At 40.8% G+C, this 12,898-nt stretch overlaps 1 protein-coding gene across 1 annotated transcript in view; it reads left to right on the top strand.

Moving 5' to 3' along the window:
- HSF2BP (heat shock transcription factor 2 binding protein) overlaps window positions 1–8,139 on the top strand; it is a 35,593-nt gene extending 27,454 nt beyond the window's left edge. The window contains exon 8 of the mRNA XM_076328881.1: window positions 7,421–8,139. Coding sequence (XP_076184996.1) covers window positions 7,421–7,629 — 209 coding nt within the window. The 3' untranslated portion in view covers window positions 7,630–8,139. The remainder of the gene's footprint in view (window positions 1–7,420) is intronic.
- Window positions 8,140–12,898: the final 4,759 nt, after the last annotated feature.

Genomic DNA, 12,898 nt, shown 5'->3' with positions numbered 1-12,898 from the left:
AGAACACTGAATACGTGGTCCTTTGTTCTACTGTGCTTAGAAATTTAACATGTTAGTCCAGATTTTCTTTTTACTTTATGTTTGGCTAATATATACATAAGCCGTTGTTCTAGGGAAAAAAAAAACCCCAAACCAAAACACCCTCAAAAACCCTGTCTAACTATGAGTTCCCAAATGTGCCCTTCTAAATGTTGTGATAAAACAAAGAAGCTAATTGTTTGATGCAGTCTGTTGTTTGAAGAAGGCTCCTAGGTCACATAAGAGGATGAAATGGGGCACAGTTATAATTAATTTGCAGCTGCTAATGGAAATAAGAAATGGAAAGGCTACTCTGCATTTTGAAAGTGTCAATTGTGTATGGCTGGGTTGTAGAAGGAAGGACGGGCATGGCTAATTCCTTCACTTTTTGATAATAAAGTTCTCCAGTTACAGCAAAGGAGGAAGATTCTCAGATAAACCACATCTGCTGGTTCAGATTTCTGACTTTGGAGGAAGTCTGCTTACTGTCAAGGGAGAGGGCTGACTAGTTTGTATATCAGATGAGAGGTCAGATCCAAGACCTGATCTTGTTCCCATCATTTTGTATGAGATCTCTGTGTTTTTCTCTACATTTAACCTATTTCTAAATGTTTCAACTTGCAAAACTCAGTAGCTTCCTCCCACTCTTGTTCCTCTCCTGTTTCCGTGGCCAGCATCTTCAGCTTCTGCTAGCCATGATTCAGCTTATAAACACCTGGAGCTGCTACAGCATAAGGTCTTAACAGTTTTTTCCGTGCAAGAGAGTAGAGCACTACACTCTGCTGGCAGGGTATCCTGTATATGCTGCCTTCCTGCAGGAAGCTTCTTCAAAGAGTGTTTTGATTAAGGCTTATGAGATGATTCAGCTTTCCACAATTCTGTAAGCTTTTATCAGCACTCTCACTAAGAGAGGCCCCAGAAATCATCCTCTGACTTTTTATTTTCGGAGAATTATCCTGTTTGCTTTTCCGTTGTCAATCTACAAGTGTCTGTGACCTCAGCCTATACATCAAGGCCATTTTTCTCCCAGTGGCTTGTACGCAGCTGATAAATCCCTCAAATTCCTTCTCTGAATTCTCAGTCTCTGTCCAGTCGTCTTGTCCCCTGAAGAAGAATGTCCTTCCCTTTAAGTGAAGAGAGCAAATAATGAACTTGATTTTCATTATTCCCCTTTGTTGTATCTGAAGCAAAGAGGGATTTGATTCAGGTTGTCCAGCAGGCTTTCTGAAGAGACAGAAATATGCCTTGACATTGAACACATGGATTGGAAGAGAAAGGAGAAAAAATCTAATAAAGATTTCTAGAAGAGTAAGAATGTTAACAGCAAACTGGGTTCATCTGTCCTACTGTCTTTGGAAAATTTGGATGAGACGGTATGACTTCACACTCGCTAACAAGAATTCTTAATAGCTCTTTCTGCTGGAGGCTATACTGATAATAGGAGAAAAACAAATGTTTGACACACTTTTTGAAGGTAATGCAGATCTCTGTAGTTTTAGCACTTTATGAGGTGGGCTTTTTTTTCCTTTTTTTTCTGCCTTTTTAAACACTGTCTAAAAGATAGGGACCCTTTAATAAGCAACACTGATCACTGAAGAATATACTCTGATAGCTTACGTAGCTGTTGTATTCTTGCGTAGGTATTGGCTATGCCTACCTATACCTTCCCAGCCTGGTGCCAGCATAAAACATGTGAATGATGACTCAGATTTCTGTCCATGGAGCAGCTTGTGGGATCAGTAGAGTTCTCTTCTTGTGGAGCACCATTTGTTTGCAGAGCAGCTGTTCCCATCTTGGAGAAAATAGGCAGCTTTAGTTTCCTCCATCAGCTGCTGTTCCTGTGTTGATGTCTTGGCTAAGGGTTTTGCATAACTTTCAGATTTAAAGAAGGCCTGTCCTCAGCAATAGAAAAAGAAGTTCTATAATTTTGGGTAGAAATTCACCTGAGATTTGTCAATATTCTTTCTGGTGCTTTACATCTATAGATGCAATAAGACTGTAATTTGCAGTCTGTAATTCTGCAAATTCTGTAATTCCCAAAGAGGTAGACTGGGACTTTTCTCTGCCAAGGATCTTTTGAAGAATAAGAAGATGCAGTCAGCTCAGGTATTAATAATAAAGACTAGATTTATGTTTTTCATTTTTGATCATCTACCAACAAATGGGTGCTGGAGAAAAAGGGTCTAGCCTCTTCTCTGCTTTTGTTTGTTTGTTTGTTTTTTACTATCCTGTATCTTTATTTTGGTTTTCCCCACTTCTCTTTGAATGCAGTTAAAAAAATTGCTCTCCTTGGATACATGAGAAAGTGTGGAATTCAGAGAGACTATGTCAGTGACACTTCTCATCCATAGCTGGGAAATTGCTCCAGGTACTTCATTAAACAAAAGACAACAAGAGAAGTATGACTAATTTTAGATCTTGCCCTTCAGTTTCCTCCACCACAGTTCCACACGGAAATCTAACCTTGTTTATCCAAATTCTTTGCAAATGATGGTCTCTATTGTAAATGCCTGTATGAAGCACATTCTCATTTTGCTAATGCTGCCTGCAACCTTCAATATTTGCTTTTCATGACTAACCCTGAAGGTTTCTAATGCCTTGCTTTTCTGTCTGAATTGGTTATGGCTGTGAGAGTTTTTGAAAATTCGGGTTATTTGCATGGCAGCATGTTATTTAAAAGACATCTGGACAAACAGAACCCCCCTATTTATAAACTGATGCCTGTATTAAAACAAATTTTGGTTCGTAAATCAAAACCTCAGTTACCAGTCTTTCAAGTGCTCAACAGCTAATCTTAAAAAGAGGATTGCCCTTCTTACCCTTTAAGACCACATCCATTTTCTTAAATGCAAAGATGTCAGCTCTGACACAGAAAGTCCCTGAACCACGGTTAGCTGAGAGGCTGGAAGAATGGCCGGGGAAGTCTCACTGAATGCGTGCCCTTTTTCATGCTCTCCTCTAAGCAGCTGCTGCAAACAATACTTGCCCAGATGGAGCTCTGGCTGGGTGCGGTGTGGCTGTCCTTGCCATCTGAGCAGGAGTTTCTTGACTAGGTGCTCACCCTGCCTAACAGCAGACTCATGCAAACTGACATTCTCCTGAGGAGCACGGTGTTTCTCCTTTTGTGAATAGATGTAAGAAACCTTAACTCTGGTAAATGCATCTGTCACTGTAAAGCATTGGTTTGTTCTTACATTGTTACTCTCATTCAGTAGGTACTGTGGGAATCCTCAAAAGCCCAAGCTAGGATTGCTGGGAGCTGGACAGTGTTATCTAACAGCTCACCCACAAATCTGCCGGCTGCAGAGCGACGTCTGTGCAAGCTCCTTTTCACTCGCAGCCCCTAAAGCAGCAGTCAGGCAAATTGGGACCAAATGGCTGCTTCAGTCTGGACCCTGGGAGTCTCTCTCGGGGATTTCCCTGATAAAAGTGTGACAAGCATGTGTCTGTAGGAGACTAGGGAATTCTGGTTAGCTGAACTCCATGTGAGAGCAGCCACCTGGCCAGGGAGGAGACTGAAGCAAACCCAGCTGTTATACAGGAACCGGGGCAAACACCTCTCAGAGAGAAAGTGCATTTGTGTCCATAGGAATTGCAGCAACAAAGCTCAGTCTTTTTTCTGCCATGATGTTCTCCCTGCTCCTTCCCCACGTAGCATCTTTATTGCAACACTACTTGTCTCCTCAGACCTATCAGCATTACGAAAATGTCCGGAAAACTCTCTGCTACCGCAGATACTGGCTCAGCTCCACCAGCATTGGCAATGCGAAGAGATCTTACGTGGGGCAAGCAATGGCCCTAGCCCTCTCCATTAGACATGCTGTGAATGTAGGTAGTCTGACAGGTTCATAAAAAGGAAAGGGGGAGTGGCAGGTCACCCCTTCATGCTAGAATCAGACAGTAATTGAATTGAATGACATTTATGACAGTGGTGGGAAGCTTTTGAAATACTGCTCTTGTACATAGACATAGCTGTAAACAGCTTGCTGGTAATAAATCTTGCGTTCAGGTGGCCAGGGAATGGTATGGGCACGTGCAAACTGAGTTCACACAACTCGGAGCCAATTGTAGATAAGGTGTTTAGCATTGATGTAATGCAATTACTTAAACCCTGCTGTAGGGAACAGTTCATCTGAGAGCATGGTGCTAATGACAGATGTGACTAAAATCTGTCCACGTTATCAGTTGCTTTTGTTGGTGACTGAAAGCCAGTGACATCAAACGGTAGCGCTGGCAGCTAGCAGAACGTCAGCAAACTCTAGCAGTTTCAAAACCTTGTTGAAATTGCATCAGCATTTTATGATGGTGATAGGCTTACGCTATGCTTGTGATCCCCGACTGAGGCAAGCAGCTTGATTTCTTCCCCTATTCCCCAGAAATAATGATTGTAGTTTTGAAATTTTAGTTGAATAGATCTGTGTGCTAGTTCTTGGGAGGATATGATGCAGTGATTTGATTACAGCTAAAGGATTTTTTTGATCTTGTACAAACAAAATGTTACTCAGCTAGTGTAGAAATTACTAAATCTGGAAGCTATCGAAATAAATATAATGCTGAATAATGAAGATTCCTTACATTTCTTCTGAGTAGTCTTTAGACAGGGTTTTTAGAAAAAATCCCTAATGATATTGGAGAGACAAGAGAAAGACTTCTAGGGTATTTTTTTTTTAAATCCTCTTAGAAAACATGATTATCTGTAATAAGTAGTATTCTCAAAACCGCATGTAATCCTAAGGGAGTATATTTTAAGGCATATGTATTTATTTAACTCAAAGCGTCTCAAAATACATGCAAAACAATGGCAATCAGAGGTTAAATGCGTATTAAGTCATCTTCTGGTGCAGGATCATTTCCTTCCTTTGCTGTATACCCGAGTGCCTAATCTGTTCTTCATTTGAGTGACTCAAGCCATTGAGCTTCCCTGGCTGCTGCTGGAGATTCTTCCTAGAACCTCTTTGCTCTTACTGGAAAATGTCCTTGCTTGTCAAGCTGGAAATAATTTCCGGATCTCCTATAGATCCTAATTTTGTTAGCTCCCCTGCTAACGCTTCTTCCCTGATCAATTCTTTACTTTCTACGGCCTTTAAACACTTGCAGATAATAGTAACACAGATGCCTGTAACGGTATTAATAACAAAGCACTTTTCATCCAGGAATTTAAAACATCTTACATATATGAAGCTTCCCAGCAGTACTGCAAGCCATTAAAAGTATTAATGGCTTTATTTCATGGAGGAATACTGTCACACGGAGGAAGATTGTAACGAACTACATAGATTTCACTCCCAAAAGCTTCTTTCTTCTTATCTATTTGAGCTATGTTTTGTTGCTGCTATTTCCGGTGAATATACGTAGAATAATACTAAGTACAGAGAAAGGGGCAGGTGATATGTGCAGAGTTTGAACATTGTATCAGGCAAAAAAAATAGGAATTAAAAAAAACCTCTGGCAGACATGAAGACAAAAATGGAAGGGAATGGGAGGACGAATTCAAGGCTTTTTAGTCCTATTTTGATTAGGTCAGAGTAAATCTGAAAACCAAAACTTGCACCCAAGTTTTTTCAAAAGGATTCACTGAAGCATCGCTGCCCAAGAAATTGGACATGAAGTCTTGCTGTCTGTGAGGCTGAGTTGCAGCATTTCTCCATGAGTTATGACTGCTCATCACTCAGAAAATTGCACCTGCAGGTACTGCTGGAGATGATGATGGAAGGAGACTCCTTAGAGCCTTCAGCCCAGGTGGGAGCAATAGGAGTGGCTGTGCGATGGGTATGGCCACTTCTGCGGGGTGTGCAGCACTAATCATTGTTTTTTTAAAATGCTGATTTGAATCTCTAAAGTTGTCCAGTATGCCCAATAGCGAAGATTCTCGTTGCACAGAAAATCAAAATGCCTGTTATTGTTTGGTTTTGGAGAATTCCTGTGTCCTCAGATTATGCCCCACTCTGCTAGTTTCCCAGGAGAAAGTAGAATTCCTTTCTTAAGAGGTTTATACTTTAAATAGGGAAGAAGGTATGGTAGAAAAGACCTACGTACTTCATTTATGATCGAAAATGGAGGAAGGGAGAGATAGTGCCTGGCTTGTGGGTGTAGATCAGATGTCACAATCTTTAGTATTGTACTTCAGCCATGTGCTAGTGGGAATTACTTAAAAATTCCCATCTCGACAGTCGGTGTCATGCTTAAAGCGATAGTCGTCTTCACTGTCCATCACATTCCGTTTTCTCCCCTGGGTGCTTTCAACACTTCCCCTTATGCTTTAATGAATAATTCTCCTTAGTCCTTTTTCAGGTCACCAGTGTTAGGTATTAAATAAGCCAGGAAAGGAATGAACTTACCTCAGCCCACCAAATGCTTCCTTCAAACTCAGTACAGCGTGGTTTACCGCTGCACTGCGTTTATGCTCCTTCAGTGAGATTTTGGTCTCTGTGGTGATTTTGTGCGCAAAGTGATCTGAATTAATTTTTCTCAACATTTCTGCACAATGTTTTAACAAAAGCTTGCTGAAGACTAGGTATGCTAATGACAAACACATAAAAAATGCATGGCACGTGGAACAAATAACTACTTCAGCCATAAAAATACATTACACATTTTCATTTGGAATATGCAGAATAAGAGAAGTACAAAAATGGGGCTTTCTACCAGATGCTTTTGATAAAGCTATGAACAACTAAATGCAAATGGACTGTTGTGAACGATTAAAATATAATGCTCCTAATGTTTCAGTAGTTAAAAACGCATCCTGTGTTCTTAACAGTAGAGGAGTTATATGTCTTCCTAGCTTAAGTCAGTCGAAGGTCTTTGCTACATTTCTGTGACGCGTTCCTAAGCAGCAGTGCTTAGCTTCAGTACCCATTTCAATTTTGTGTAGACTGAATTAAACACTTGGAAGGTTGATACATGATTACCAGAAAGTTTTATAAAGATTAGTATTTTATTGAGCTTTGAAGAAATGTGAAGGCTCGTACAAAAAGAAATTAAAGAAAAGCCTGGTGATTTACTGCAGATTTGATTAGTTGGTCTGTTTGGTTTTTTAAGTCTGAATAGTCATGGGATGTAGCTTGTTCTGCTCTTAAATCGGATTGCATCTATCTTGGCTACTGACTGGATAAATTCCAGTTGATAAATTCCCTGATTTACAGCATTTTCAACATTTGAAAAACAAGAGAAAGGTTCCTGGTTATCTCTCCCTCCCAAACACTGCTGAGCACAAGCTGCAGAGGAGGGCAAAGATGATGTTTTCAGGTTCCTTCCAGAGCCAGCTAGTCAGCACCAAATGGCAGCAGCTATTCCCCGTCTGCCTGGTGGGTCATGAGGAATGGCACTGTAGAGCTTTTAATGCTACTTGTTTGGACTCGCATCTAATAAGCACTGGATTTTTTCCTTTCCCCGCTTTTAGACCCGGATACAGAAGTTTGTCTTCATGCTCTGCGGCTCCTCCAGTCTGTGATTTTGGAGCCAGAAGTATTAGCCAAGTCAGCCTCTGAGATGCGTGATACTTTGCCATTTCAGCGTATCATTGCACTGTCAAAGAGCCGCAATGCAGATCTGCAAGCACTTGCAAAAGAACTACTTGAAGATCTTAAAATACTTGAGTATGAAGCATAGAAGAGCTCCGTGACACCAACTGCTTACGTCCTTCCCATGTTTTTATGCTGCAAGAGTTGTTGGAGATGGGCTTGACTGAAAAAAACCTCTGCCTAAGTTCCTCTGACAAAATCCTTTTCGGAAATTAGGTAACCCAACTAAAATAATACTTGGGAAAACGTGTTGGGGTTTAGCTGCCCAAATATAATCTTAGGTGATCTGGTAGAGATGGGACAGACTTTATTTCTTTGAGTAGGGTTTTGTTGATAATGGGTTTCCAAAGTGATCCAGGTTATGTTGCCTATTTACCGTATATAGGGAGTAAAGTAGTCATCTCATTTGTTGATAATATATAGTTTATTGCAGTGGTAAATAATCCTTTTGGTCCATCCTTAAGAATTATTGTACTATGAGGAAAACTTTGTTGCTTTTCATAACTCTTCTGTGTCAGAACGCATCCCAAGTTCCAGTTTTATTGTTGTTATTTCTCACCTCTCTTTTTCTATTCTAATAAAAGAAAACTTAAATTCTGTTGCGTGTAATGGATTCTGCTTTCAAAATTCGCATTCAGATTCACTTGAACTGCAAGTCGACCCGCTCTGTGGCTGCCAGGCATACTAGAAACTGAGCCATTGTTTTTTTAAAAGCCCTGAAAAAAGGAAATGGATTACTGTTGTCCGTGGTACCTAGTTGTGCGCTGAAGAGGCTAAAATGAACTGCTGCTCTGTCATGAGCAGCATTGCATTCCCTCACAACTGTCGTGTTTGTTAGAGCTTCTGTGTACAGCTTGCTTACCTCAGTGGTAAATACAAACATTTGTGTGCTTTGTATTGGTAGAATTTACACTTTTTTTAGAAAAAAATGGCATCCATTTCTGCGATGACAGAAACACAGCCAGTTAGGTGATGCTATTCAAGGGAATAGCAAATGAGAAATGCAATACTGTGGTAGCAACTTTTTCCATACTAAAGTTACAGTACCTCAGCTGTGAACCCAATGTATTAACAAAATACAACGTGGACTTTTAATCCAAATGTATAGAAAACACGAAGTAAACTTCATAGGTTTTAAATATTGTGATTGGCAGACAGTTTTAGAGGAAGATCATTGTAAAACGTATAAGTTAAGGTATAGGTCATCTCCCATTAGGCTGTTTGCAGAATGATGAGTGTTCAGAGTTAGAAATGTAATAACGCAGCTTAAAATTACTTGAAATAATTGGCTCAAATGCTACAAACGGTAGCAGTCTGATTTGGGACTGTGTAAAATGAAGATTAAGATACAGATCTCACATACCTGGAAGGGTTGCATGGGGTTCTGCTGTGTCTGTTTCAGCACTACATTGAACTTACCAAGTGCGGATTTTGGGAAGGCTTTAAATCTTCTTTAAAGCATGCTTTCTTTGGATTTGTTTTCTTATCTTGCTATCCTAGTTAAACCTCCTAGAGTTTAATCCTAAAGGGATCGAAATGATAATCGGTAATTTCCTGGAATATCAACTCATGGAAGTGTTTGATTTTAAGAAACACTAAAGGGCATCCACTTTCCATTTAATTGGTATCTGCTCATGAAGGTCTTTCATCAAACTTTTGGAAGCCAGTAAATAACAGAAAAAGAAGAAAATAGTTCTGTGAGCGGAAGAGCTGGTGAAGCCTCGTGTCCTGTGGATCTGAGATATTTCTTGAAAATTTCCCTGTCCTTCCCAGCCCTTCCCCCTGAAACCCAGTCCACCCAAGGGGCAGCATGGAGTGCACGAGCTGAGGGTGACATGGATGCTCCTGGCCAGGTTAGTAAGTTGTGGCGACGGGCTGGTTAGCTGCCACCAAGCAGGGTGTATGCCACTCTGCCAGCTTTGCCCTCATGAAGGTTTTAATTTAGATCTTTTCTGCTGTTACCCTAGCTGGTCATGGAGCTTGAGGGAGCTTAATTATCTTTGAGAAGGCTTCTCCCTTTGTCAAGTTTGCTGGGAGCTGACTGACAGGTTCAGTGTTACGAGAGGGACTGGCAATGCAATTGCACCTCATTTCTATGTGAAATCAGGAAACAAACCACTTAGGACTGTTCGTTTTAATTGTGTGTCCACTGGCATGGTCAGCACTTAAAAGCCATGCTAAAATAGGTGATTTGAGACACTACAGTTTTTCCCCAGCAAGCTGCTCAGATCTGATGATAAGTCTTTGAATGTCTCCCAGATGACTTTATTTTCAAGTGTAGCTCACCAGAACTGTTTCTTTAGAATCAGGCCATCAATGATCCACTGATCTTGAGAATGTCTTTTTTTTATACTGTTTCATCATGCGAGATTGGTAAGTAAGAAAAAGTCACCCCATCTGTGAAACAGTGTATCTTCAAAAATACCGGAGAGCAAAAATATCAGAAGCATCACGAGAGAACCTGTGACAAACAGGCCCCTAGGGAAGTCTTTATGTTTTCCCTAAATTTACTTTGTCTAGGTGTTTGCAGTTAATGCTATAGTTTTAATTCTTTATATGGGTTTATGGAAAAGAAAAAGACAACATTTGAGGGGAACTTGTTACCACAGGGAAGCAAATTCGTAATACTTTGTGGGTTGGAAAAAAAAAAGGTCACTGGAGTCAAATTGTGCTGAAGTAAGGCAAGTGGATAGAAGCCAGGGATAAGCCTGACCCCTTAACATTTCAGAGTGTTTGAAATTTCATTAAGGTTTCTCATACTTAAATATTTTAGTAAAGTAAGTTGGAAATTACTAGTTGCAGATTACATTATGAGATGTTATATCATTTTGCTGTTTTTCAGGTTCCTTGATTCCCCAGTCCCCCATTTGATGGAGCCGGGGACCAGCCCCCTCTTCCTGCTCCTCCGCAGGTCTAGGGCTGTGTTGCAATTAGTTGAACCTTTTTGCTGTGGGAGTGAAGCCTGCAGCTTTCCATACAGGCATCTGCTATACCCCATGCATGCTGTTGGACATGTCATGGTGGGATTCTCCCAGACCTTGGCATCTGTCATAAACTAATGATCTGTACTCTCCAATCAGCGGCATCAATTCCTTCTTTATTGTTTCTCCAAGCTAAAATTGGTTGGTGTCTCATGCCATTGGCTGTAGAGGAAGCTGCAGTGACTTGCTGAGACAAGGTGCTGACTGTTCAGATGGCTAAGATTAGGTGAGATGGATCCTACCCTTTGGTGTCTATTTTGCAGTAATAGATACAGAGCAAGTTCTCAGGCTACCCTACTGTTCGCAGACAGCATTTTAGAATCTCATTTGTTGATAAGCTTGAGAAATCCCTGTTTGGAGAAGAGCGTTTAAAGTCTTAATTTGTCTTCATCTGGCCAGAAATTAGGCTGTTAAGTAACTGTGGATCTCCTTTGAGTCCCCCTCTCCCCTGAAACACATCTTTTTTGACAGTTTATGAATAAAAGAAAGTCTCTAAATAACAGGTGGTGCTCCAAAAACTTAGAGCGTCTCAAAGCTTTATTTACGAAGTTGAACAATGGGTGATATACAGAACACAATATGACACTATAAGGTGTTGCTGCAGTTAAAGACTGGCTAACATATGCATTATAAATCTCTGGGATTACCTCGCTGTGAAGTTTTGCTTCAGTCTGAAACTGTGGGCCGTTAGGAAGTTTTACTGGTTTAAAATCAAGAGCTGAGTGTATGCTTTGGAAAACACCGGCTTTAGAATGTTGCTTTTTCTGGGTCCTGCAGAAAAGTTTGGGATTCTTCTGTATAGTAATTGATTAATTGCATTACTAGCTTGCAGGAGAAAAAGTGATTCACACAGTCAAAGCACTAGTTTCACTAGCCCTGTTCAAAGTCTGGAGTTACTCCGTTGTTGCCATTTCCTCTGTTGCACGATCTCAGAGTTTCAGTGAAGAAGAAAATGTGAGTTTGGTGTTGCTTTGAGATTATCGGAGTTACTTCAGATTTATACCCATATAACTGAAAGCAAAATTTGACTCATGCTAAGCCATCTCAAAAGATGAAAAATCTATTTTAAAAATCCTTAAAAGAAAGCGCCCGTTTACTTCACAGTATCAGCTGCACAATTAAAATTGAACTTTACTCCCTTCAGTTTTATATACTGCGTACAGAGCTGCTGAAATGACGTCAGTTTGCTGACGCTCCTGGGAAATACTGGCTTTTCATATTTGGTGCTGATGATCAATTAGATGCAAAGGAAAAATAAATGAGGATCCCCTAAACGTATTTCCTGTAACTTAAGAAGTTTAGCTATGTAATGTACTGCCCCACCAGTTCTTCGTGTGGTATCTTAGGTTGATGTTTGGCCTGGACTATGAGTTGGCTGAAAAGAAACTGGAAAACCTCAGCAGAAGAAAGTAAGGCCCAGTCTGAAGGCAGACCTTCCCTGGCAGCTCTGTGTCCCCCGCTGAGTGGCTGGCATGGCAGAATGAGCGGCCCGGCATCTCTGAAGGGGACTGTGAGATCTTGGATGAGAACAGCAACCAGCTGCCCAGTTCCTGAGGGAAGCTGGTGCTTGGTTGCATGCCGACGCTGGCCCGCTCCCAGGAGCTCATGACAAAGGTGGTGAACTAGAGTTCAAGACACATCATCCTGTTATGCTTGTTTAAGGGAGGGAAGTAAGTCGGAGGAAGAATGGGAGAGGGTGGCGATTTGGTCATATGGCCACGAGTGAACTTTCTGATGATTCAGTTTCAGCTGGTTGCACCAGTCATTTAGATACTCCTTTGGGTTAACATTTGCACTTGTGATATGCGCTGATTAGCACAAATTGGACTTCAGAATTGATAAGATTTTACAAGTCTTGCAAATGTTTATGATTCATTTCCTGTACTGCTTCAAGTCTTGCAAGGATGCTGGAGGTGAGGAGAAAGGAATTTTACTGGGAAATAAAGAACCTCTGTTTCCTCTCTTATCCCTGCCCAATGCATGTGCTACCAGGGATATGCAAAGCATGGCTGCCTCGTCCCTTCCCTTCATAGCATCTAATTTGCAGCTGCATCTGGCCGTGTCTATGTTGTTCTGTAGGTAATTTTCCTGATTTGTATGTAGGAACTTTTGCAACTGCTAATTGCTTCTTGTATATGTGAGTTACAAGTTACAGCTGATAAAAAGTCATCAGAAGACTCCTGAGGTCATACAGATTTTAACTTCTCCAATGCTTTATGATGAACTTTACAACCTATAACTTGCTCGGTCGGAAACCTTAAAAAGACTTTGAGCAAATTATAGTTCCACATGTAATTTATAGGACTGTAATTTTTACTGTGGGTGTGACTGCAGTTAAAGCACTTCTGATGCCAGGTGCTCAGTCTTTTTGAATGC

Source organism: Aptenodytes patagonicus, chromosome 1 (genome assembly GCF_965638725.1).
Source record: "Aptenodytes patagonicus chromosome 1, bAptPat1.pri.cur, whole genome shotgun sequence".
In the NCBI taxonomy this organism is placed as follows: Eukaryota; Metazoa; Chordata; class Aves; order Sphenisciformes; family Spheniscidae; genus Aptenodytes; species Aptenodytes patagonicus.
Note: the sequence above shows the minus strand (reverse complement) of the source record. Positions and strands in the feature narration are given on the sequence as shown.